The sequence below is a fragment of the Enhydra lutris genome, unplaced genomic scaffold (assembly GCF_002288905.1).
Source record: "Enhydra lutris kenyoni isolate GAN:26980312 unplaced genomic scaffold, ASM228890v2 scaffoldscaffold21, whole genome shotgun sequence".
Taxonomy (NCBI): Eukaryota; Metazoa; Chordata; class Mammalia; order Carnivora; family Mustelidae; genus Enhydra; species Enhydra lutris.
The window spans coordinates 72157020-72184861 of NW_019154105.1; the positions used below are offsets into that span (position 1 = coordinate 72157020).

At 43.5% G+C, this 27842-nt stretch overlaps 1 protein-coding gene across 1 annotated transcript in view; it reads left to right on the forward strand.

Annotated features, from left to right (window-relative positions):
• The window catches only part of LOC111148918 (TBC1 domain family member 9), a 122731-nt gene that overhangs the window by 37119 nt on the left and 57770 nt on the right, over window positions 1–27842 (forward strand). The window contains exon 2 of the mRNA XM_022505709.1: window positions 14229–14339. Coding sequence (XP_022361417.1) covers window positions 14229–14339 — 111 coding nt within the window. The remainder of the gene's footprint in view (window positions 1–14228; window positions 14340–27842) is intronic.

The window sequence follows — 27842 nt, forward strand, 5'->3', positions numbered from 1 at the left end:
ATATATACCACATCTTTATCCATTCATCTGTTGATGGACATCTAGGCTAAAGATACAAATGTAGTAATCTGAAGGGGCAGGTGCACCTGTGGGTTTATAGCAGCCATATCCACAATAGCCAAACTGTGGAAAGAGCCTAAAAATCTTCTGTCTGTATCTTCTCCATTCGGGGAGCATAAGGCAATGCTCGACAAAATCATGTTTAGGGTGGCATAACAATCTGAGGGAAAGAATGAGATTTTTGTTTATTTGGAGAGTATATTGGTTGAGAGACACTGGTATGAAAGGAATTCTTGCATGTGATTATCTTTTTTAAAAGTTTGAAAGTGTTTATTTTGATGTAACCTTATTCTTTCCTTGAATCATTGTGTTTCATTAAATCCAAAGATGGAAACCAGACTTCCAGGGTTCTTTAGAGCCCACACTAGTCTATACTCAATTGAAACGAGAATACCTTCAATAAGCATATTGTATTATAGTATGTGTGTGTGTGCTTATATGTCTGTATACTATATATGTATGTATATACATATATGTGAACATATGTCATTTGCTTACCAATTAAGGAGCTAGGTATAATAGATATAATTCAGAGGGGAAGAAACATAACAAGACCTTTATTCCTTTAATTTCCCCATTCATTAGTAAAACAACCATATGAAAAATCCATTTCCAGGGCACCTGGGTGGCTCCGTAGGTTAAGCCTCTGCCTTCAGCTCAGGTCATGATCCCAGGGTCCTGGGCTGGAGCCCCACATTGGGCTCCCCTCTCAGCGGGGAGTCTGCTTCTCCCTCTCCCTCTGCCTGCAGCTTAACCTGTTTGTGTGCACTCTTGCTCTTTCTGTCAAATAAACAAATCTTTAAAAAAAAAAAAAAAAAGAAAAGTAAATTCCCTTGCCTTTCATCTTTGTTCTTCAGTCCCTAATTAATTGAGGGTGTATGAGGCGGTGACATTGCTGGTATCATACTGTTGGTGGTCATATGGCTCTGTATCTCTTGTTTCATGACCTTGTTTATAACATGAGAAATGAACAGTTTGTTGGAAATGACTTTAAAATCACTTTGCAGTGGAATGCTCCCCCACCTCAGTATACTGCTTTTGTCATTGTCATTGATTCCTTTTTCCATCCATTTCAGTATTTTTCCAGACAGTTCGTGGGCTATTTCTAGGCCACACCTGAACTATTAGGACACCTCAGCTGGATCTCATGTATTCCATAAGGGACTCATCTGCATATGTAGGTCATTTGTATATATGGAAAAATGCATAATATTATAATGAACAACTTGACAAAATAAGGCCCTTACTTGTGTCTATCCACCTGGTGTTGCAAAGTGAAACCATATTTGGTAAGCGTCCTTGTTTAGTTTCTCCAGTCGTTGGTGCCACGATAGCCTCTCTATGTTCAGGTCTTCCCTGCTCATTTTTCTCTTTGAAGCTTTATCTGGAACTTAGGTGAGGGTTGTTCTCACTTGACGTATCACAAGCTGTATGTGTTCTGTGAAATATCCCCTTAACCTTATCCAGGTGCATTAAGGCTGAGCTAGACCTGGAATTCTTCTATCTAGATACCAATCCATTTATTTGAGAGAGAGTGCTTGTGCTAGCAGGGGAGAGGGGCAGAGAGAGAATCTTCCAGCCAACTCCCCACTGAGCAGAGAGCCTGCAGATAAAGATGCAGGGCTCCATCCCAGAACCCTGAGATCATAACAGGAGCTGAAACCAAGAGTCGGCCGCCCAACCGACTGAGCCATCGAGGCATCCCAGACCAGAATTCTTCTGAAGAGGGAATGCAAGGGGAGGCGCATGCCTTCCAGGTGATCAGAGTCAGACAGAATTCCCAGTGATCAAACTGGCCTGCTCCTGTTATCTCTCCCTTGTAAGTAGCATGTTTATTTTAATTACAGTTCTGTAGCTGCTGTTTTTGTCTGTTCTAGAATATTGGGATGCAGGGCTGGAAAGCATATTATTAAATTGCTATTAATGCCTTGATACTTGGTTATATAACACTAGTCTTCCTGCCATACAGAAGGGAATGTTTACTCAGTTCATCTTAGATGAGCCAAAGGAGTTAGTTAGGGTTTTCGTTGGGCGCTTTGGGCTGCAAGAAACTCAGGCCTGTGGTACCTGGTGTGGGCAGCCAAGATGCGCGGAAACTGGAACCAGGCTTGGAAAGCTGACAGGAAGCCAGGCAGCTGTGGGGAAGGGGCTCCTCTCCTCCTTCCTCCCCTCCCAGCTGCTGGGGGTTGCGTGCACGCTTGTCTGCCCTCTTCATTTCTGTCTCCCTCTCTTTTTGCCCACGGCTGGCTTTCTTGACCTCTGCTTTCTGTCTTTCCTTGACCTCAGTGTTTCTGCTTCCCTGTCATCTGTCATCTGTCTTGTGTGCTACGTTCCTTTGCCTTGAAATCCTTTACTCTTCTGCTTCTGTAGCTACTTGACTTTTCTCTTAGCGTTTCTCAGCTCAGATTCCCTGGAAAAGAATGTGACTGGTCTGCCTCATCTTTCCCTGCAGGCCACCTCTGAGCCCTGTGTGTTAGCCTCGACCATAGTCCCTGGTGAAAGGCAGCCTTGTCTGGTCCAGCGTGACAGTCCTGCTCTCTGTCCCCAGTCACAGTGTGCTGAGGGCGGGTGCCATGTTTCTGGCCCGCACAGAGAGTACCAGGAGCTGATTGGTTACAGAGTTTCATCTTTTATAAAGTCTTAGAGCAGGATATTCATTGTGGTATTTTTTTCCCTTTAATAGCTGTTGTATTATTACTTTATTATAATACATGTGCAAGAGTCTGGTTTTACATAGTTCCAACAGCATTAAAAATTACTTTTAAAAATACAGTTCTAATAGTCAGAGGAGTCTGATTTCTTCCCAGTGGGGTATCTCCCTGTATCAATGTCATTTCCCAGAAGTAACCGTCATTAGCTGTTCAATGTACATCTTTCCTGGACATTTCCTAGGTACATACAAGCACACATAGCCTCTTTCTTTGCCTCACTTACATACGGCCAAAGGCAGCGCCATGGGTATTTACCATTATAACAAAGACTCCGTATTGAAAATAGCATAATTAATTTCATCCATTTAATACTTGTAGTTTGTTTGTGTATTTATTTATTTATTTTTAAAGAATTTATTTATTTGAGAGAGAGAGGGAGAGAGCACAAGCTGGGGGAGCAGCAGAGGCAGAGGGAGAAGCAGACTCCCCGGTGAACAAGGAACCCAACTCAGGGCTCGATCCCAGGACTCTGGGATCATGACCTGAGCTGAAGGCAGACACTTAACCACCTTAGCCCCCCAGGTACCCCAGTGTTTGTAGTTTTTATTTGGGGAATATAAACTTCCTGACTTAAGCTAGTTGTTTATGTATGTAGTAGTCTCTATCATTGAGTTAAATAATTTGGTACTTTGTGATTGAAGAGGTATCAGCTTATGGTATTGATGCACTTTGTATACAAGAGGGAAAAAACAAACTTTAAACAAATTTCTAAAGGATAAAGCCAGGCCCCTCCATCAGAGTGTGATTTTGAGGATGCCACTCTTTTAGATATTGACCCTCCTACCTGTGGGATTTCATTCTAACAATGAAATGACTAACCTGGACCATCTTGAAGGAATTAGCAGCTTTATTATAAACATGGTGACCATTTATTTGCTTAAGACTATTAACTCTCTTATGAAAAAAGCCTAAAATAGAAGGTTGGAAGTAATGGAGATAAAAATTTTTTTGAATCGTAAAAGTATTGGATGTACATTTGAAAAAGTTTTGGAAACACAGAACAGGACAGGAAAGAGATTTTTTTTTTTTTTACCTACCAATAATTTTATAGTCTTTAAAAATAATGCATGTATTCCTCCATCAGAAAGGATAAATACCCAACTTTTTTTTTTTTAAAGATTTTATCCATTCATTTGAAAGAGAGAGATCACAAGTAGGCAGAAAGGCAGAGAGAGAGGGGGAAGCAGGCTCCCTGCTGAGCAGAGAGCCCGTTGTGGGGCTCGATCCCAGGACCCTGAGATCATGACCTGAGCTGAAGGCTGAGGCTTAACTCACTGAGCCACCCAGGCACCCCTGAATACCCAACTTTTGTATCAACATGGACTGGACTGGAGGGGATTATGCTGAGTGAAATAAGTCAAGCAGAGAGAGTCAATTATCATATGTTTTCACTTACTTGTGGAGCATAAGGAATAACATGGAGGACATTGGGAAATGGAGAGGAGAAGTGAGTTGGGGGAAATCAGAGAGGGAGACAAACCATGAGAGACTGAGGACTCTGAGAAACAAACTGAGGGTTTTGGAGGGGAGGGGGATGGGGGGTTGGGTGAGCCTGGTGGTGGGTATTAAGGAGGGCACATATTGCATGGAACACTGGGTGTGGTGCATAAACAATGAATCTTGGAACGCTGAAAAAATAAAGTTTAAAAGATAATGCATATATTATAGTTTATAATGTAATACTATTATACTTCTACTTTGATTGGAAATATATGGAACAAAAATTTTAGTTTTGCTTCACATGATGTACTAGATATGTTTCACCATGTCATTGGATAATCATTTGAGAGCATGATTTTATTTTTTATTTTTTAAATTTTTTATTTATTTAAGAGAGAGCACAAGTTGGGAGCAGGGGGAAAGGGAGAAGCAGACTCCCTGCTGAGCAGGGATCTAGGTGCAGGCCTGGATCCCAGACTCTGAGATCATGACCTGGGCTGAAGTCCAACGCTTAACCAACTGAGCCCCCCAGGCGCCCCAAGGGCATGATTTTAAATGTCTATCATTGCATAAATACAATTATTTGTACATACTAGGTCATTACCTAAATGTAATTTAAAATTCATAATTGCTTCTATTTCAGGATATTAATTCATTGTGGAGAAGGGGTTACGTGAATCAGGAAGGTTGACAATGATCTTGGGACCAAGTGAGTGGTACCTATGAAAGTGGCCCATCTGGGAGAAGGTAGATGGGGGGCATCGTGCCCAGGCTTCCCTGCGGTGGTAGATGTGGCTTGCCTCTTAGAAACGGTAGGCTTCACAGTGAACAACTCCGCCCAGCACCAGAAAGACCCCTCTGTCTTTGCTCTGCAGGCTAACCTTGGCCAGCCCTGAAACATCAGTCTCAAGTTTTCATACCTGCCTCTATAGTCAAGATTAGCACCAGGACACCTTGCTGCTGCATATATGGAAGCAGCTGGCAATGTAACAAAAGTGAATCTACCTTCCTCTTGGGTTGAGGGCTTGTTTGCATAATTGGAAGGCACCTATGCTCACCACTATACCACCAACGTTTGTTTGTGGAATCGGAACACACAGGTGCCCACAGTGTTTTCTGAATGAGTTCAGTTCATTGTACGCCTTGGTCTATATCATAGCAAACTTGAATCCCTGATGAAAGGCTGAGAACAAGCTTGTCTGTGAGGATGAAATCGCCATGGCAGCGCTGGGGTCAGGACCAGCCTCCTGGGGATGTGGTCTTGTGCTGTGTAGCCCAGGAACCTGCATTTCAAAGGGCTCTGATGTTGGCTGAATGTTCCACTAGTGGTCTTGAAATTCTTCAGAATTTTGAGCAAGAGGACTTGCATTTTCTTTTTGCCAGGGGGCCTGCAAATTATGTAGGTCGTCCTAACCAGGGTGTTAGGGAAGGTATTGAAATATCTTAGTGATTCCTTCTCAGACACGGCCCCAAAGAGAAAGAAAAGTCCATTCCAACAGCCCTCTGTTTTTGTAGGAGGAGGCGTGTGTGGCCTAAGGGGTGGAATGGAGCAGCTCCTAGAAGCCCGGGCCTTCAGGGGTGCTTGGCATACTTGAGCAGCACATGCTAATTGGCTGTGTGACGAAGGCTCTGCTGAGGAAATGCTCTTCCGATTCCAGTGTTTTGCAGTTGCTTTAGGTATAAGCCCGCCTGTGTGCTTTCTCTTCTGTGGTGGAAAGTAGGAAAGTCACGGCTGCTTTCTGTCTGTTCAAACCCTCACTTTCTGTGGGCAGTACCTTCCCATGTCTGTGGGGGATACAGTCTAAGGTCCCCGTGGATGCCCGGTGCTGGGGCTAGCCCTAAACCCCAGGTACACACTGAGTTTTTCCTGGACATACATACCTGTGATTAAGTCAATTTATGAATTAGGCACAGAAAGGGCCTAGCAACAATTACTGCTAACAGAATAGAACAATTATAAGAATACACGTGTCCCACACTTGACATAGCATCTCGTTCTGTGCTCACTCACCTCCTCCCTGTGATAATGTGAGATGAGAAGAGGTCTGCGTGGCGAGATGAAGCGAAACGGATGACGTACACGTTGTGCCATAGCATGAGGCTACTGTCGACCTTCTGACCGCAGATCAGAAGGCGGGTTGTCTGTTTCTGATGGCAGTTGACTGGGGAGAAAGTGAAACCATGGATAGGGAACTACCATACTCATACAAGCAAGCCTGAATTTCAAAGGCCCTGCAATCCAGAATTAGTCTGAAATACTACAGAGGGAGTAGTCTGCCTCTCCGAGCTTCGTCTTTCTACCCCAGAGCCTGCCCCTCTCTTGGTAAGAAATGCATCAGGGGTCTCCCAGGCTCAGCTGATGCAGGATTGTAGATTTTCCACACTTCTAAACCAGTGCCCTTGGGATAAATACACAACAAAAACCTCATGCCTCCCCCATTCCTGTCTTCTTGCCTTCATTTAAGAAATGATTTTGTCGAGTTTCCTTTTAGTTTGCAGTGGGTAGACAATTGTTTTAATTTCCCAAGTAAAAAATGTGTATTACAGATTGAATGTGCTCTTTAAAACTATGCGTATGATTCTAATAAACACAGTCCTAAGAGAATTACTGCCCTCCAGCCTTCCCGTCCCTAACTTAATGCTATTTATTTAAAGTACTGGTTTGCAACCCGTGTGTTACCACTGCCTTGAGCTAAAGAACAGAAATTGAGATTAAGCATTTAGAAACCTAGAGCAATTTGTTGAATTAAATAATAAAAAAAATTGGAGACTTCTTTTTGTCTTTTTTTCATATTTTAGAGATAGAGTATTTCACATGTACCCTATTTGACAGAAGTATCAGTCTGTAACAGATTGGAAACCAAACCCAAACTGATTTTTGATCAGAAATAGTTTGAGGAGTCCTGTCCTAATTGACAAGAGCTGGCAGTGTATTTCCTACACTACCAGACTGCTCATTGGTTCATCTTTCCATAAATGGTGACAAATCCCTGTGTTTTTTTTGTGTGTGTGTATGTGTATAAGACGGCTCTGTCCTCTGTCCCCTCAAGAGAGAAGCGTTGTATTGTACGGCGGCCATGATATGTGTGGCTGGGATGGTGTCGTGACAGACAGCTATTGAGGTTGAGGGGAGAGAGTTGTGGACGGCCTGTTGAAGCAGCAACAGTGGTTTGAACTGCGTTGAAAAACTGTACCTAAACCCTCTAGTGGGGGCAGAAAGTAAGCAACACTTAAAATAAAAACATGCAGAGACAGTTCTACACTGACGGTAGAATTCCAGTACTGGGACGGGTCTCTCCCTTTTAGCCAGTACTTGAGAAAGGCTGTTAGACTCTTGGAGGAAACTGAGGAAACTCACGGTCCCCATTTCCAGCCCCAGCCATCTCTCCCAACAAACCTACGTTCCTCAGCTCCTTACCCAGAGAACAGACATGACCCCTCTCCGGGACACTGTAGCTTGTCTGAGTACTTTACATCGTTCATGGTGGTACTATGAACTCGGGTACGTTTAGAGCTCTGGAGCTGAGCCTTACCTGGCAATTCCAGCATTCCCCCTCCCCCTCACTGCTGTGTACGAAGGATGGTTTTCCTGATCTCTCACCTGGCCCCCTGGCCAGTGTGGAATGCAAAACAAATTGTTTACCAGTCTGAGTGTGGGTGCAGGAGTTTCAACTGGTTCAACCTTACAGTAATTTTATGGTCTTTTGGCAACAACTGCCAATCTCTGGACTAGTTTCCGAAAGTAGGAGAATAAAAAGACTCGTGCTTTCCCTAAAGATCTCTGCTTTTGATCCACCTAATTCCAGATAAGTCTCAATATTCATAAAAAAAAATTTCAGATTACTTCCGAAATTAGAGAATTTGATCTCCCATGGTAAAAAGTTTAGATGTGAGTTTGAGCTGTATTACCTCGCACTCTCTGAGGTGGGGTTTTCCAGCCTTTTCTCAAGTAGTGGTCTCCATTCATTGTATGATGCTTAGACAATTTTAATTATTTAAGGTCACTTTGCTAGAATTATGGTATTCAGCTATGGTAGCTGAATAAGGTTGGAAAATAATTCTGGGTTTCTCCCAATGTCCATCAAAGTGAAAACTTCGTGGCCCAATTTACAAATATTCAGCATAACTTGAGGGACTTAAACTGGAGGCTTTGGGAATTCCAAGGTAAACAAGGCTGGGCCTGCTCTCTAGGAGTTCACAAACTGGTGGGAAGAAACTACAAACAAGATTCTTTAAAAGAAGTGAAAAAATTACGGTGTTGCCTGAGGTTATAATTCTGTGTTGCCTGAGGTTATAATTCTGTCCGCCGCTGCTTCTGGGTGTTACTGTGTAATTACTTCTGCCTAAGAGCAGGTAACCCTATGTCAGTGCTAAGACCACAGGGGATGTATCAATGACACCTTGGGAGCAGGCGGTGGGAGAAGGTGGGAGCCTGTGACCTGCAGAAAGTTTCCATGGGAGTGAAGCAGAGGGGTTTGCAAATACTGATCCCAAATTCCTCCATTTAAATAGAATATATATAAAGAAGCAAGTCTGAGCATACTGCCTGTCTGGCTTTAGGGAGATGAGTGGGTATTTGGTGAAACGAATTGATCAGGGTATATATTCGTGGGAGCCTCTAAACTCTGACTCTCTGAGCTGGATCTTCAGCACAAGTCAGTTCCACGGGAGGGGCAAATAGCTCAAAGAATAGGAAACTGGAAGAGCCAATAAACAGGAAGAGGTACTCAAACTCCTTAATATTCAGAAAAATGCAAATTTAAACAACAAATGGAGGGGCCCCTGACTTGCTCTCTTGGTAGAGCATGCAATGCTTGCTCTCAGAGTTGTGAGTTCAAGAGCCCAATGCTGGGGGTAGAGCTTACTTAAAAGCAAAAACAAATGGATACTATTTCTCATCCTGAAGAAGACTGGTGGAAAAAAAAAAAAAACAACCCAGAACACTGATAATACTAAGTGTTGGGACGATTGTGGAAAAACATATTGTCTAGCTTTCCTGGTAAGAGTATGTTGGCACAGTCACTTTGGAGAGCAATTTTGTAATGTCTGATAAGGTTTAAAGACGTACTTACCCTGTGACCCAGCAATTGCATTCTAAAATGTCTTCACATGCTTAAAACATCATATACAAAGAAAATGATTGTAGTGCCTATTACAGGAAAAAAATTGGAGGTAAACCCAAGTGTCCTTTATTAGGAAAAAGAGTAACTTCTATTTATACTGTGGATATTATACAGCATTTTAAATAAGTGAATCAAATTTACGAGTCTAACCTGGGTAAATTTTATAATCATTTTATTGGGTAAAAAGAAAAGAGGTTACCAGGCAATATCTACTCTTCTCATTACGGTAAATTTTAAAGTGCACGTCAGTGTCAAGTGTGCATTCACGTACATACACGTTGGGCAATAAAAGTATAAGGACCTGGATGGGGAGAATATGAAACAACCCGACAGTGGTGAGAGGGAGAGAGGGAAATAGGATCAGGGAGGCATTAAAGGGACCTTTCTTATGTGTGTTATATTTTCCTTATTTAAAAACAAAACAAAAAAACAGATAAGGCCAGATGTTAAAAGAGTAGTGGTGCATGTATTTGTAATTTCCTGTACTCTTCTGTGGTTTTGAAATACGTTGTTGAACAATAGTGCTTAGGGGTCCATGGCACTCTCTGCGGAGGGGCTATGATTGCCTGTGTCCTTGACCTTTCTGCTGCCATTTTCATTGTAGACCTCCGACTGGTCACATGGCTGAGGGGGTAGAGGAAGGCCGAATGAGCTTTAGTATGAATGAGCTTTAGTATCTCGTCCACTTTGACATTAAGTTATTTCAAGATCGTCAGGAGGTGATCGATCATTGTCCTGGGCACGTTCCTACATGTCCAGCACGCTCCTGACGCGGGAGCAGAGTGAGCGAGTCCTCTGTGTGTATCACACACCCTCCAGTGCCCGCAGGCAGATGGGAAGCCTAAACGTACCAGTTTTGTAGTGTTTTCTGAGTCTCCTTGAAAACAGCATTTTTATGTTACAAGATGCCCCCGAACTAATACAGTAGGTAGATGTGGGGAAGAGTTATTTTGAGAGCCATAATTTGACTCAGTTATCCGAGGCAATCAAAGATTGTTTAACACCAGAAATAGCTGACTAGAGCAGCTGCTAAAACAGCACTTCGTGTGGGAAATGATAAAAAGTTCAGTATTTTGACAGCCATTTCAGAGGAATGAGTAATAAAACTTCTAAGAAAATCTTGATTGCTGGGTTGGTTTTTTGCGGGGGGGAGTGGAGGGGGGCATTGGATTCTCTGGCTCAGATGTCCCATCTTCCAGGATTCTGTATGGATGGGGGCTATGGGAAGAATATTTCCCCTCTCCCAGAGTCGTGGCTCTTCGTATCCATAGAGCTTGAGCAGCACAGTGATGACTTCTGCAGGTTTTCGAAAACTAGCAAACTCATCCGTGGATCAAACGTGTGTTCAGGGCTTACTGTGTGTGCTCCAAGCAAAGTCCAGGACCCAGGAGTCAGAGTCAGCGTCCACCCTAAGAGGTCCTGTGGAAAGAGGCAAAATGTACAAGCAATTTTAAATAAATTCAATAGGTACTACAGAAGCAGAACTTGGAGGGGAGGAGGGATAGAAGGAGAGGTATTAAATACATGGGAGTTTGTCATTTCAGGCAGTGGGAAGTGAGAATTGACCGATAAACACGACATTCCGAATAGAGGGAAAATTCTGGTCAGTGTTACAGAGGGAAAGGGCACATCTGGGTTAATGTGGAAGAAAACTGTGTGAACTGATTTGGCAGGCCAACTGCGTACCCCGATTCACAGTATTACTTTCTGTCTGAATATCTAGTACCTTCAGTTTTCAAAGAATTTTCACAACAGTTTTCTAATTGTGCGTTCTCCTCATGCGAGTGTTACAATATCATACTGTCTGTGGTTTAAAATATTTTCAGCATGGACCCTCTGGTTGGTATGAAAAACTGTTTGTTTTCATCTAAATCTTAGTGGAAGCTGGTGGTGCCAGTTGTAAATTCACACTCGGCGTTGATGAGCTGGTGTCCCATCAGAAGCCCTCACTCTGGGGGGTCTTCTTTAAACAGCTCAGTTTTCTTTGTCCCTGGGTGACACTGGAGATTTTGTTACGTAGGATAATGAGTATTGGAGATGGTTTTTCAGTTGGGGACCTCTGTGGTGGTCAAGATGAGTGGATCAGGTTGAACCTTTCCGGAGTCTCTCTCTACTGTGTCTTACAGGGTATAGAAGTCTAGGGAGACATGAAGGATGGGGAAACTGAGGCTCAGGGAGGCTGGCTGTGAGAGTGGGGTGGTGGCATGAAGTATTCCAGAACTGGGACCGCTTCTGTTGGCTGCTCTGCCCAGTGAGCTGTGGTTGCCCTCAAAAGAAGCTTTATCTGTGATGACACTCTTCTAGAGGCTCATTGAACCATGTGGGCTGATCCTTGACTGAATTCCCTAAGCCCAGAATGAAGTATGTGTTCCTTAGAACCAACGTATGTGACCTTTCCAGTATTGTGGGGATTTCATTTCTTCTTTTGATTCAAGAAGAGTGTAGTATTACAAACACTCAGTGACAAATGATGTGCTTGTATTTCTAGTTAACATTGGAGGTAATCCAGCTTAGCCGGCACTCTTTTCTGCTTTTCCTGTTAATGTACTCTTCCATCTGCAGATAAAAGTAATTATCTGAAAAGTAATTAGAAGCCTTTGCAGTAAATCCACACCACGGTAGAGAAAACAAAAATGCGTACATGTGTGGCATTATGTGGAAGTTTACCCCTTGGAAGACTACAGGCCATATTGTATTTCGTACAGGCCAGATCTAACAAATGAATTAATTTCCACTTGAGTGAAAGTTTTTTTCCTGGTGTGTTCAGATCGGCTATGATCACTGTGGTTTGGAGTAAACCCAGATGGGTTCCTGTCCTTGGACAAAGACCAAGGACAACTGTAGGACTTGCCCATGGTTAAACCTTCCGTAGGGCTTCTTGATGAATAACGCCAGTTCAGGAAGGCAAGTGCTATGATGATCCCTTTACAACTGAACCAGTCAAAGCAACAGGAAGTGAAGTGGCGTGTCCACACCACAGAACTGGTTATTACAGAGTCAGAGCCAGAACTGAGCTCGCCTGAACTCAGCGATCTAGTTCTTTCCATGACCCAAGGCTGCCAGGGCAGAAGGAAGTGAATTTCACTGGTATCGCACACATCAAGGTATGATATGGTGATATGGTCGGACCCAAAACCACAAGACATTGTTACAAGACAACACTTCAAGAGATACTTGTGGTGACAGTTTCAGAAGGGTTCAGATTCGGCAGAACTTCATGAAAATCCTGTTGTGAGCCAGGCGCTGGGCTTTGTACTTCCCAGGATGCTGCTTATTTTCAGCATGAGCTGAGCAAGGGAGCCTGGGGACGGTTAGCCTCCCCTCTCAGCCTCAAGCACTATCAGCAGTATCCCAAACCATTTTTAATAAACATGCCGTCTAAGTAGAAGTAAAATTAAATAAAGGAGTGTCTTGGCAAGTTCCAGACAGGTTTCTTAACCCCTTTTTCCACTCAGTTTCTTGCCCTTAAATCCTATTATATTCAGTCTTATTACAAGAACAATCTTGTAACTGTGATATTGTCTGTATTTTATCCTTGAGAAAACCAAGGCATTGAAAATAAGATGTCTTGCTCTGAGATGAAAACTAGCCAGAGTTCCTAATTGGTTCTTCTGAGTCCACATCCCGCTCTGTGCCGATTTCTGTCTGACTTTGGAATAATTACGGGCATTTACTTTATGGGAATCTTTTGGATTCATCCTGCCAAGTAAGGGATCTAGTTTATTTGAGTTTGTAGAATTTGTGGGTGTGTCCATGTTATTTTAGAATAGTGGAGAAAACCTTTGGTGCTTAATCCCAGTTTCGGATAGATAAAGAGGCACACTTTCCTGGGGGTGGGGGGGACTTGGAGGAATGGTGGTTATAAGATAGATTTGCACTCCTGAAAACGAAAGACACTGCCTCTTCTTAAGTGAGCACTGGTGTACTGAGTATTTGCATTTCTCACAAACTAATAGGTAAATTCATTTGCTCACTGTTCAGGCTTCCTGGACTTGGATGACGTGGGTGAGTTTCTTTCCCTCAGGATCTGGACAGATCAGTGAGGTTTCTAACCCACGGAATGCCACCATATGCTACCCCAAAGCCTTTCCTGATCCTCAGCCTAATTCCTACATCCTTGCAGAGGGCACTCATCTACAGCCATCTCTGGTTTTAATGATGGATGTGATAAATGCCAAAGGACTCTGCCACTGAGATGTGAAAATGCTTGTTTCCCAGCCCTTGTTCACTCCTAAACAAGTGTTATATGACTCCCCTACTAGATTATAAATACCTTAAGGACTCTGTCTTACTGTGTTTTGTGCCCACGGGGTTTGCCTTGCACATAGTAGGTACTTACTTGATGTTTACTGAGCTGACCTATACTTTTTCAATACAAAGAAAAGTGGGACAGTTTAAAATAATATGTAGGCCAGCCTGGCACACTGACTCAGATAGACATGACTGCTTCCCAAGGATTTATTTCTTCGGTGAAAAGGGGGAGGAAATAATGCATATTGGGCCTAATGTAGATAAAGCAGAGACACCAACACATAGGTGCTTAATATCCTCCCTATTTTTATTTTCAGTAGGCATTTGTAAATACCAGCATCTCCTAGGGACTGGGCTCCCAGCTTTGCCAGCCTCCCATTAGTTTTGACACCAACAGACTGCCTTCCAACTTAGGCAGTTCCTCTTGGAGGTTGTTGGAACAAGAAACAGTGGAGCCAACATCAGCCTGTTTAAGATGAAGACTTGTCAGGGTGGAATGCAACAGGATAGGGGCCATCAAGAAGGGTTGTAGGGGAAGACCGTTGGGAGGTCCTAAAGAAAGGGTGTGTTGACACTGCCTTTGGGAATTTGGGGGAAGCATGCGGAAACCCTTAAGCATTCTCCTCCCCTTCTCCACCCTCAGGCCTTCTCGTGGGTACCCTTGATGTCGTGCTGGACTCCAGTGCTCGGGTGGCTCCTTACCGAATCCTGTACCAGACTCCAGACTCTTTGGTCTATTGGACCATCGCCTGTGGTAAGTAGCCATATTCAGAAGAATGGAGAAACCGTATGATTAACAACTTTCTGCCAGAAGGGAAGGAACCTTTGTTTGGGAATACAGTTGCTTGGTATTTTAGGGTAATTAAACATAGCCACTTCAGCAGGTGAACTCCAAATCTTAATGGCTTAACATGGTAAAGGTTTTTTTCTCACTCTGGCAAAGTCTCCTTTGGGTCCTGTGGTCTTCTCCATCTATCATGAGACAAAGCCTCTATGGGAGGACAACTTAGACGGGAAAAGTAGGAGATAGAGACACACCCATGTTTTTTTCCCAGAGTGTTCTAATTAAAAAAAAAAAAATTTTTTTTTATTAACATATAATGTATTATTTCAGGGGTACAGGTCTATGAATCATCAGTCTTTTTTTTTTTTCCTTAAAGATTTTATTTATTTACTTGAGAGTGAGAGAGAGAGCCTGAGAGGGGAGAAGTTCAGAGGGAGAAGCAGAATCCCTGCTGAGCAGGAAGCCTAATGTTGGACTGGATCCTGCGACCCCAGGATCATGACCTGAGCTGAAGGCAGTCGCTTAACCAGCTGAACCACCCAGGCACCCATGAATCATCAATCTTACACAATTCACAGCACTCACCATAGCACATACCCTGCCCAATGTCCATCACCCCGCCACCCTATCCCTCCTCCCAACCCCATCCAGCAGCCCTCAGTTTGTTTCCTGAGATTAAGAGTCTCTTATGGGGGGCTGCCTGGGTGGCTCAGTGGGTTAAGCTTCTGCCTTCAGCTCAGGTCATGATCTCAGGGTCCTGGGATCAAGTCCCACATCGGGCTCTCTGCTAGGCAGTGAACCTGCTTCCTCCTCTCTCTCTCTCTCTCTCTCTCTCTCTCTACTTGTGATCTCTCTCTGTCAAATAAATAAAATCTTTAAAAAAAAAAAAAGAAGAAAAAAGAAAAAAAAAAAAGAGTCTCTTATGGTTTGTCTCCCTCCCTGGTCCCCTCTTCTTTCTTTTTCCCTCCCTTTTCCCCCATGAGCCCTCTGCCTCAAATTCCTCATATCAGATCATATGATAATTGTCTTTCTCCGATTGACGTATTTCGCTCAGCATAATGCCCTCTAGTTCCATCCATGTTGTTGCAAATGGCAAGATTTCATCTTTTGATGGCTGCATAGTATTCCATTGTATCTATATACCAAATTTGCTTTATCCATTCATGTGTTGATGGACATCTAGGTTCTTTCCATAGTTTGGCTATTGTGGACATTGCTGCTCTAAACACTGGGGGAGGCACACCCACATTTAAGTCCCTAGGCCCAGACGTGTCACATACCACTCATACTATGTTGACGAGAACCAGTCACATGACCCCCAACTTAACTCCATGGGCAGTTGGGAAATGAAGAGGAACATGGGGACTTCTTGGGCATCCTCAGTAATACTTACATATCCAAGCACAGTACTTCCTACTTGAGTAGGGATCTTTTTTTTTCTCTGATCATAATCTATAATAATGTCCTGTGTTTAAAATGGTGGTCAGCAGCCCTGCCATTCATTATTGGATCTCTCACAAGGATTTTTAATCCAAAGTGGCCAAGATTTTTTTAGTTATTTGTTTTTAGTTATTTTTTAAGTTATTTTTAGTTATTTGCTTTTAGTTATTTAGCTTTGCATATAACTATAGAAAAAGCAAGGGCACCAAGCATTTAATTTTTTACATTTTTTCACCTCCACTTGATTTTTAAAAAATTATTATTAATAGACTTTATTTTTTACAACAGTTTAGATTTATAGAAAAGTTGGGCAGATAGTCCAGAGACCTCCCATCTACCCTCCATATACAGTGTCCCTTATTATTAACATCTTAGTATGTTTTAGTTAATGAACCCATATAAATACACTATCACTTTTTTTAAAAAAATATTTATTTGACAGAGAGAGAGGGAACACAAGCAGGGGTAGCAGCAGGCAGAGGGAGAGGGAGAAGCAGGCTCCCTGCTGAGTAAGGAACCTGATATGGGAGTAGATCCCAGGACCCTGGGATCATGACCTGAACTGAAGGCAGACGCCTAACTGACTTAGCCACCCAGGCTCCCCTTGATACACTATTATTAAACAAAAGCCACGGTTTATTTAAATTTCACCTAATATCCTTTTTCTGTTCCAAGATCCTATCCAGGATACTATATTATATTTCGTTGTCATGTCTCTTCAGGCTCTTCTTGGCTGTGGAAGTTTCTCAGGCTTTCCTTGTCTTGGATGACCCTGCCAGGTTTGAAGGAAGTTACTAGCCAGGTATATTGTAGAATTTCCCTCTATTGGAATTTGATGTTTTTCTCATGATTAGGCAAAGATTTTTCTTGAAGGAGATCACAGAGATAAAGTGCTATTTTTATCAAATTGTGTCAAGCAAGCGTACATATTGTTAATTTATGACTAATGAGGTTTTCCTCAATCACCCAGCTGAAGTAGTATTTTTTGGGTTCCTCCACTATTATGTAACTATTTTCTTCCCCTTTCCATGCTGTTACTCTCCGGAAGTAACTATGCACAGCCCACCCTTAAGGAGTGAGGAGTTTTAATTTATTCAATTATTTTTATCAGTATGGAATAATGCATATTGATTTTATACTTTGGAGGAGTCCAATGCTACTTTATTTTGTTGCTCAAATCATTCCAGCTTTGGCCATTGGGAGCTCTTTCAGTTGACTTTGCTCAGTCTTTAAATTGATCTCTGCTCGGTGGGAAGTGCTGTGCTAGGATCTAAAGATATAACGATAATTAGATCCGGTCTCTGCTCTTGAGAACATAAGTAAATATTCAATTATAGCCCAGAGTGAACCAGTACCTTGCAGTGCCAGCTGATCCCAGGGTGCCCAGCTAAATGCAAGAATCTCAGCTGGCCTTTTACATAGGTAGGAGAGGTTATCTGGGTGTGATTTCCAGCTGCCAGAAGGTCCTGGAGTGTGCCCCCAAGGATTTAATGGTACCTGAAATTCTGACATTGTAGTGTTGTATCCCTTTCAAGTTCTTCTGGTTAAGATGCAAACAGCCCCATAAGAAATGATGGAATATATGTATCAGTCATTTATGCAATCTGGCGAATGAAGGAATGGCATCAGGGTGCAGGGCATGGAGAAAACCACCTAGGAGTGAAGGGTGGGGATTGGAGCGAGACGAAGGAGATCAAGGTTAAAGGAAGAGGAAAGCTGGAACTCTGAAGAAGACAGGCTTACCGAACCACGCAGGCTCCTCTAAGCCAGCACTCCATGGCCATTCACTCAATACACAGGACCCAATAGCTACCTTAGAGGGAGAAGTACCCTGGGGTGGTTGGTGGAGAAAGGGTCACACTTAGTCCATGAACATTCTAGAATGTGTTAAAATAGACACTGTAGCCAGCAAGTGAAGAAGTAAAAAGAAAGGGAATTAGAAATCAGGCAGAGCCCCTTAACCACTTGACTTAACACGGGTATGACTAGACACTCTGACACATTCTGTCTCACCTTCCAGCCTGTCTGTTACTTGTGTCCAGAGGGTTTTGAGATCTTTGGAGCCTGGAGCTCCTTAAAGCTCTCTTCTCTCTCCTTACAGCAATTCTAGGAGCGGGACCTTGCCAGTCAGCGTATCTTTGCATTGCTGGTTGTGTCACTGTGACTTCTTCTTCTTCTTTTTTTAAAAGATTTTATTTATTTATTTGACAGACAGAGATCACAAGTTGGCAGAGAGGAAGGCAGAGAGGGAGGGGGAAGCAGGTTCCCTGCTGAGCAGAGAGCCCGATGTGGGGCTCGATCCCAGGACCTTGAGATTCATGACCTGAGCCAAAGGCAGAGGCTTTAACCACTGAGCCACCCAGGCACTCCTGGGTGTCACTGTGACTTCTATTCCTCCCCCGTCGGCCCTAACCTTTCCTTCTTCCCTGTAACCTGACATCACTACTCCTCAGTTAGTTTCTGGGGCATTGCCACTCTCTGATGCAGATGCTCCTGTGAACGCTCGTGTAGGAAAGAGCCCAGAGTTACAAAGCTGAATTATTCTTGAGTTATTTGCCAAGCCAAGGCTAAAAAACACAAGGCAGGAGATGCTGATGGCATAATTTATACCACGAAGAGGTGTACTTTCATTTTCCCAGTAAATAATGCCTGTCACAATGGCATGATCTCATTATAATAAGCCCAGAACTGTTTTAGCTTTTGTATATATTGATTACCCATAGAGTTACCTGCAAAATTTCCTTGTGGAAGACTCCACGGAAGTGACAACCAGCGTGAAGTTCCCATTCACCCATTAGTCCTTCTTATCGATTTCCATTTAAAACCTAAATTGCTGGCTCCCTTTCAGGGGAGGATTTTAAGAGCGGAAGCTGCCAGCTTTCAGATTTCTCTGATATGCTGACCTTTCCGTTTGTAATTTTAATTTTTTTTTTTATAAACTACAAAGTTAGTATTTGGTGGCAGTGTGTCAAGAACTTTTTAATCTGCTTGACTTTCATGAATCTTTGCCGTAGAGAATTGTCAGCAGAGAACCGGGTGAGTCTAACTCACTGCCTTGTGGAAGTTATGGGATTGCGAAATATTGGTGTGCGCGATACTCGTGAATCCGCACCTGGTCAGCAGGATTCAAGGGAGCACCTTGCAGCGGTGTCTGCACGTAGACCACTTTCTGTAGAAGAGCAGTGGGGAATCCTAGTTGTTTTACTTGACTTAGACTTGAGCCACAAAGAGCCAGGTTGGAGGGGGGGTCTTCTGCATCGAGTCTCACTTCCTCTCAATAGAGCGGTCAGTCACCTGGCCCTTGGCAATCATGTGATCCATACAGAAAGAAGACTGGGGAAAAAAAGCAAGAGTTATTTGGTGGAACATTATGAACATTATTTTCATATGCTGCTTCTAATCTAATGGCTGTATCCAGATTGGTTTGATTTTTTTTTTTTTTAACTTCTCCTTGGCATTGAGTCCTTTCATTGGGAGAGGAAGCCAAAAACATTCCCAAGTAATGACTGTTTCTTTTCACTACTACCCAAAATGAAGCCACCATTCTTTTTGCTTTTTTTTTTTAAATTTTTTAAAGAATTTATTTATTTATTTGTCTGAGAGAGAGAGAGAGAGAATGTGTGAGCACAAGCAGGGGGAGTGGCAGGCAAAGGGAGAAGCAGGCTTCCCGCCGAGCAGGGAGCCCAATGAGGAACTCAATCCCAGGACCCTGGGATCATGACCTGAGCCGAAGGTGGGTGCTGAACCGACTGAGCGGCCCAGGCGTCCCGACCATCTTTCTCTTTGGTTGCTATCCCTTTGTGCCGTCAGTTCTAGCCTGCTGAATTGCATTTTGCTCGGTGCTTTATGCAGAATTATACCTTTTGCTGTCTCTAAGAACATAAAGAAAGCAATACCATAGGAATTTGTCTAGCCAGCTTTGCTGAGCTCATTATATGCAGACAGTCTCCCCTTCTCCCCTACCAGTCAGTTGACTGGACTATTTTGCATCTGAGCCTCTCATTAGGGAGCTAAACAGTGACAGGTCTTCCCTTAGCAGCTGATGTTTTGGACTTGGTTCCCCAGAGGCAGGAGAGAGCCCAGTCCACTGCTCTCCTTAGCCTTCAGTGGATTTCAGCAGAAGGCAGCCTGTTTGGCTCTCCCCATTAGAAGAGCTAGAAGGTTCTAATGGTAAGAAGGGTTATACAGCCTCAATGACAGTACAGACACATAAAAATGCTGGTAACTCCAAGAACGTTTGTCTACAGAGCAGCTCTGGGACCACCGAGACGAGGGACAAACAGAAAGAAAGAAGGAGCTGATGACAAGTCCCTCTGGATACATGTGACTTTCCAGCAGGACTGTAGGGGACTGTGTGTTTGATGGGCACTTCACAGAGGACACAGCCCGGCGTGGTGCCGTGGTTTGTCTGCCTGTTGGTTTAGTTTCTCTTTTCTTTACCATCCCAGAATTTCATCTGAGCCTAGAGGTCATTCATTTTCAGACCCGCAAGCTCTGTGAGCCACCATCGTGCCTCACAGTTTTATTTTACTAGGATGCAAAGGCAAGGTGAATCGTTCAAGTTCACAAGCTAGTTGTAGCTAGCTAGTGCAGAGCTGAGACCTAACTCTTAGGTCTCCCCCTTCCTAGCCCAGGACTTTCTGAGCAGCGCCCTACTGGCTTTCATGATTAAGCATTCTTTTAGTCAGCAGCTGGGAAGACCCAGAGTTCCATTAAAGATTGCTAGCGGGTTCTGCTTCTGCCATTTCTCTACAAGGGAGAGAGAAGATGTGGGGTAATTAAGTTGCCATCCACATGAAATGCTTGTAATGCGGAAGTTGGCATGTTATAATCCTTCCTTGTTCTGGATATCTACAAGAACTGTTCTTGTATCTTTGGAAACATGGCAGCTTAAAAAGAAGAGCTTGTGGTGCACCTGATTTGGGCTCAGGTCATGGTCTTAGGATTGTGGGGTTCAGCCCCATGTTAGACTCTATGCTCAGCAGGGAGTCTGCTTGAAATTCTCTCTTCTTCTCCCTCTGCCCTTCCCACTTGTGCTCACTGGCTTTCTCTCTAGAATAAATAAACCTTCTAAAAAAAAAAAAAAAAGAACTTGTTTTTTTCTGTAAAGTAATACATGGTCATTTAAAAAAGTAGAAAATGTAGATAAGAAAAAAGAGTAAATTAAAAAAAAATACCATACTCCAAATCACCTTTTATTTTATATATATATATATATATATTTTTTAAGATTTTATTTATTTATTTGATAGAAATCACAAGTAGGCAGAGAGGCAGGCTGAGAGAGGGGGAAGCAGGCTCCCTGCTGAGCAGAGAACCCAATGCAGGGCTCGATCCCAGCACCCTGAGATCATGACCTGAGCTGAAGACAGAGGCTTTAACAGTGAGCCACCCAGGCGCCTCTATATATATGTTTTTTAAAGATTTTATTTATTTATTTGACAGAGAGCACAAGTAGGCAGAGCAGCAGGCAAAGGGAGAGGGAGAAGCAGGCTCTCCGCTGAGCAGGGAGCCCAATGCAGGGCTCGATTCCCAGGACCCTGGGATCATGACCTGAGATGAAGGCAGCCGCTTAACTGACTGAGCCACCCAGATGCCCTATTTTTATATTTTTTAAAGATTTGTTTATTTTAGAGAAAGCAGGAGCACACGAGTGTTGAGGGTGGCAGAGAGAGAGAGGGAGAAAGAAATTTTAGCAGAACTCTTTGCTGAGTTCCCCACGTGGGGCTTGATCTTAAGACCCTGAGATCACGACCTGAGCCAAAACCAAGAGTTGGGTGCTTAACTGACTGAAGAACCCAGGGGCCCCTCCAAGTCACCTTTTAGACTTTATATAAACATGTGTGTGTGTGTTTACATACATACACACAGACATATGCATATATGTGTGTACATATATGTATAGACTTTCCATGTTAATAAAACCTATTTCTGTAATGTCATTTTTAATAAGTAGATAATATTTTATTGTGTGTATAACATAATTTATCTGATATGCTATTATTGAAAACAGGAGTCTTTTCCCCCCCTTATGTTAATTGCATTTTGAACAACCTTAATCAATATCCTCTGGAAAAAAAACTTTTCACATTCTTTTAATTATCACTTGAGGATGAGTTTATAGAAACAGATATGCTGAGTCAAAAAGTATACGTATCTGTATGGCTTTTAGTGCCCCTAGCTCGATTGCCTTCCAGAAAGATAGCCATTTACTTTCTCCCATTCAGAGTGGGAAAGGACCTTGGTGCTTAAGTGAAATACATAAAATAAAGACATCAACCACATTCAGGACTGTAAGAATCTTACAGTCGAGGCTGGGTGAGTTACCTGGTCTTCTCTTTTCTCAAAGTGGTTATAAAGTGGGGTGCCTGAGTACATTGGTTGAGCGGCTCAGTTGATGAAGCGTCTGCCTTTGGCTCAGGTCATGATCCCAGGGTCCTGGGATCCAAGTCCCAGGTCAGGCTCTCTGCTCAGCAGGGAGTCTGCTTCTCCCTCTCCCTCAGCTGCTCCCTCTGCTTGTGCTCTCTCTCTGACAAATAAATAAAATCTTAAAAAAAAAAAATGTGGTTGTGAAGCTATGAGCATGTTGTTATGACCCATAAGAGATTTAAGCAGAGTTATGTAAAAAGCTTACAGTAGTTACACAAGTTGTTCTATGAACGCCTTACTCTAGTAATGTGTACACTTTGCAGTCCAAACATAACGATGCCAAACATAACGATGCCCTAGCTGGAGAGATTTCTGCTGAATGCATGTTAGTCGGGCAAGGGTTAAACAGCTAATGTTTTAGCACCCTGACATCAGAAGTTAGAAATACCTCCTGCATCACATGTCAAGATGAGATCTTTGTCTATTGCTCACGATGGTAATAGCAAAAACAACTGTTTATTAAGTGCTTTGTATATTCTAGACCCGTGCTCGGGACTTCACATGTGTGTACTATCTTCTTTAATCCCCAGCACAAACCGATGTGGCAAGTGTTGTTACCAACATATTACAGATGAGGTATTTGCAGCACAAAGAAATTAAGTACTTTACCTACGATCACAAAGTCAGTGTGTGCACTTTTGAAACCAGCTCTACTTTTTTTGACATCAAAGCCTGTGTCCTGATCTATGGCGTGATATTGTCTCCATAATAACCAGGCTTCTTCTTATTCCAGATAATCTAACCTCCAGCCCTACTTATTGCACTTAAGTAGGTTTTGTTTTTTGGGGGGTTTTGTTTTGTTTTTCCAACAAACATCCTTTTCTTAAAAAATTCAGTTAGGCAACATATAGTATATCATTAGTTTCAGATGCAGTGTTCAATAATTCATCAGTTGCACACAACACCCAGTGCTCATTATGTCACATGCCCTCCTTAATACCCATCACAGTTACCCCATCCCCCCACCCACCTCCCTTCTGTAGCCCTCACTCAGCTTGTTTCCCAGAGTCAAGGGTCTTTCATGGTTTGTCTTCCTTCTGATTTCCTCCCATTGTTTTCCCTCCCTTCCCCTATGATCCTCTGCACTATTCCTTATGTTCCACATATGAGTGACACCATACAATAGTTTTCTTTGCTTGACTTATTTCACTTAGCAGAATCTCCTCCAGTCCCATCCATGTGGATATAAATGGTAGCTACTCATCCTTCAGTATAGGTTTTGAAGTTAGGTGACCATGCAGCACAAAGAAATACCTGCTGATTATGTATCGGTAGGGCTGTAAGCCTTTGTTCTTAATCCTCAAAGGCTAGATATGGGAGAATCAAATCGTGGGTCCATCTTAATCTTCTTCCTTCTTATTTCAAGTAGTCCTTATGTACTTGAAGATACATGTAAAGTTAGATGAGACACTAGACTAGGATGATTTTGTATTTTTCGTCATCTTAAATCATGTTCCGATTTTGCACAGATAGGTGCAACAGGGCCTGTGGCTAGTGTTCTTTTTTTTTTAAGATTTATTTATTTATTTATTTGACAGATAGAGATCACAGGTAGGCAGCGAGACAGGCAGAGAGAGAGAGGAGGAAGCAGGTTCCCTGCTGAGCAGAGAGCCTGATGTGGGGCTCGATCCCAGGACCCTGGGATCATGACCTGAGCCGAAGGCAGAGGCTTTAACCCACTGAGCCACCCAGGCGCCCCTGTGGCTAGTGTTCTTAAAAACCAAACAAACAAGGGGGCGCCTGGGTGGCTCAGTGGTTAAAGCCTCTGCCTTCGGCTCAGGTCATGATCCCAGGGTCCTGGGATCGAGTCCTGCATCGGGCTCTCTGCTCAGCGGGGAGCCTGCCTCCTCCTGTCTGTCTCTGCCTGCCTCTCTGCCTACTTGTGATCTGTCTGTCAAATAAATTTAAAAAAAAAATCTTAAAAAACAAACAAACAAGACAAAAACCACCAGTCCAAGAGATAAAGATTCCCATTTTCCCACAATTAATTTCTAAGTAACCTTAAGCCCATCAGGTGTTGATCTAGTTTTTACCACAGCAGGATGCTGCAACCTGGATTGACTTGGATTTTCTGAGTGGTTCGCATGCCCAGCACCAGCTTTCTTTGTAGTTCCAGCTGATCACACAGTCGGGTCAGCTTGTTTGTCCTGCTGTATCTCTATAAATGAAGCGTTTCCAGAAAATGGACCGCCAGGCCCTCCCTTTCTTGTTCTGAGTTTCTAACACCTTCTGTTCGAACTGCTGGGCGAACAGACCAGTCCCTATTCACAGCACAAGAGCTCCATGTGTTACCTCACCTTAAAAAGTAACAGAAGAAAACTTCCAAGATCTTAAATAGGCAGCCCTTGTATTTAGTGTCTTGAGAAAGGAAAGAGCTATTATAAGGAACCTGTAGGATACCAACCCTTTTCCTGCAGAGTTTCACTCATTCCTGAAGAGCGGTCCGGCAGAAGGACAGTGGGTCTCAGTTAACAGGACGTTTGCTCTGTGATCTCTGAGAGGTAATGTGGGCCCTGGTCTGGAGTGAGAAGTGGGCAGAAATGGGCGCCTGATTCCAGAAATACTTTTTACAAGGGTGGCATCTTCAGAATTTGTCTCATCGGCTGGGTCACGGACTCCAGCTCTACTTTGTCGATATTGATCATACTTCTAGTCCCCAGAACCTGGGGTGTTTAGGGAAGAGTTCAGAGAATGTGGTGCTGTTCTATAGGAAGCAATAAACTTAAAAGGAATATTTCATTACTTGCCCTAGGAAGTATCTTTTGGGTATAGATAAGTATCCATAGTTAATTCCTGAAACTACCATTGGCTGATGGCGTTTGTATCTTTTCTCTCCTCAAATAGTATATGGTGATAAAGGTTTCATATCATGGTACACAAAGTCCTTCCGTATCTAGATCTCAGTCTTCGGGAACTTTGAAATCTTAGATGTAGATAGAGCCAGAAGAAACCGCCAAAACCTGTTCCGTAGTACAGAAGCAGACCCAAGGCGCCGAGCATGCTGAAAGATGTGGAGATATGCAGTGGCAGCTCCTTTCCTATGTGGGAGCAGTGAGTGGCTCAGGATAACTCTAGAAACCTAGCCTTTTCCTGTGACACTCACAAGTATGGGAGAAACAACAGGAGATGGAGAGCAGAATGGAAACCTCACTAGCAGCATCTGTGGGGGGCAGTGGCAGTAATCGAAGATAGAAAGGTGGGGATTTACATCCTGGGCAACAAGAAGTAGGGAGAAAAGCCAATGGTGCAAATGGTGTTAGGTGGTAGAAGGTGGGGATCACGGAAATGATGGACAGTGCGATGGGGTGGGTCACAGCAGATCCTAGGATAGCAGAGAAGGCAGTAGGTGGGGAAACAATGTTTGTAGTAAATCTGAACTTTAGTACCATAGTACTCGGCTGGCTTACTTAAAGATGGGAGGGGCACCTGAGTGGCAGAATTGGTTAAGCAATTAGGCATCCAGTTGGTTTCATCTTAGGTCATGATCTCGGGGTTGTGGGATGGAGTCCTGTGTGTCGGGCTCCACGCCCAGTGGAGAGCACTTCTCCCCCTCTTCCTCTCCCTCTGCCTCTCCCCTGCCCCCTCCCCTGCTCCCTCTTTCTATCTATAAAAGGAATAAATAAAACCTTAAAAAATATATTTAAAAAAAAAAGGATGGGAATTAGCCATAATGTCTTTGTATTCTATCCACGGCAATTGGAATTATGAGTAGGTGTTTGTTGAATGAGTATATGCATGCATACGCCATTTTTACCCTGCGTGTGTGCATGGGTGGGTGTTCTTACGTGAATATGTGCAGAAAGAACACTTTGAAGCATGTGCAAAGCTGAAGGCACACCTGTTCCGTTCTAGGTCTTGTGGCTGATGGACTTTTCTATCCGGGATGATTGAGGATTAGTGAGGTTGAGTGGAGGTTGAATTCCAGAGCCAATGTAACAGGGGCTCTAAATTCAAGTACCTGGAGTGACTACCTGGTCAAGGGCAGAGCATGATGAGATAGCATGTGAAAACCAGCCTCTGGAAGGCACATCTGCAGTCAGCATAGGCAGGGGCAAAAGAAGCAAGATCAGACAGATGCTGGGAATTGTGCCCGACAGGTCTGCAGAAGCTCAGCAGTCCCGTGGGTCTCCAGGATTGCCTCTGTCCTCAGGTGCCCACACCTGCCAGTGCCAACGAGCACAGGTGGCCGGGGTGGAGGGCTCCTGGCAGCCGAGGACGGTAGCAACCTCTTTTCAGACAATGAAGGGCAAACAGTATATTTTAGAAATTTTTCCAGCAGCCGGGGCGTCTGGGTGGCTCAGTCGGTTAGACATCTGCCTTGGGCTCAGGTCATGCTGATCTCAGGGTCCTGGGATCGAGCTCTGCGTTGGGCCACCTGCTCAGCTGGAAGTTTGCTCCTCCCTCTCCCTCTGCCCTTCCCCTGCCCGTGCTCACTCGCTTGTTCTCTCCCAAATAAATGAAATCTTTAAAAAAAATTTTTTTTCAGTGACTACTGAAAAATTTAAACTCTAAAATGTTTGAAAGCTCTCTGGTAGACTCCAGAATGACTCATTCCCCTAAATATTCCAAACGATCATTATTCTTTGCATCTGAAAAATATTTTCTATTTTCCAAAGTATCTCTGTGGACATTATTCCTTGGGATTTCTATAGCATTGCTCTGAGATGGAAAGAGGTGTGTGTGTGTGTGTGTGTGTGTTTCATTCATCTCCATTTTACAGATTAAACAAACTGTCTAAAGTCATCCAGCTGGCTAATGGCAACGGGAGGGGACCCACGTGTCCTGAGTCCTAGCTTTCTCCCTGACATTGTAGTACAGTCTTCAGTTGCCTTTACATGTGGTTGACAATGGCCATGGGTAAAGCCCAAAGAGAGCTGCAGTCTGTTTCTCCATGCTTTCACAGGACTGCCTTTTCACTAACAAATCGGCTTCTCGTCCTCTCCATCGGTCGGTATTCCATTTAGGCAGTTTTGGTGTTTAGTCTTAAAAGAAAATGAACTTGGCTTTGGTTTGGTTTTCCCTCTCCTTAAACAACAGTTCTGAGACCTCACCTCAAGGAGATTTTAGTTCTGCGATTCTGAGTATCATTGTAGACCCATTCGTGTCTTCCGCCCTTCTTTGTCAGGAGTCAGAGTGAGATTCTGACTTCCCTTGAATTACTGGTGACAGAGAACAAAGAGTAGCAAAGACACTGTTAAGAAATCAAGGAGAAGAAAGCTTGGAAATCTGAGGAGAGGCCTGGAGGTTGATGAATCAGTGGAATCAGAAAATCATTCCTTAATTCTGGAATGAGCGGTGCCTACCATCTATATATATGTCTATGAATGATTTATACAACCTGGTTTTCTGCAAGATCGTTAACAATCCCAGAGCAAGAATAAAAGGGGAAGGGAAAGGAATTTAGCTCAGTGTCTTTCCAAGCACATCCTGACGCCGTTCATCCATGGGATGCCCCGCAGTGGCGAGGGGAGAGCGGTGCCTATTACATAGGCTACAAGGTCGGGGTGGTTTGAGTGCGGAGCCTGCTAGGAGAGGTGACTTAATGCTTCTTAGCCCTGACCGAAAGGGAATGACTTGCTCAGAGGCTCTGAGGGTGACCTCATC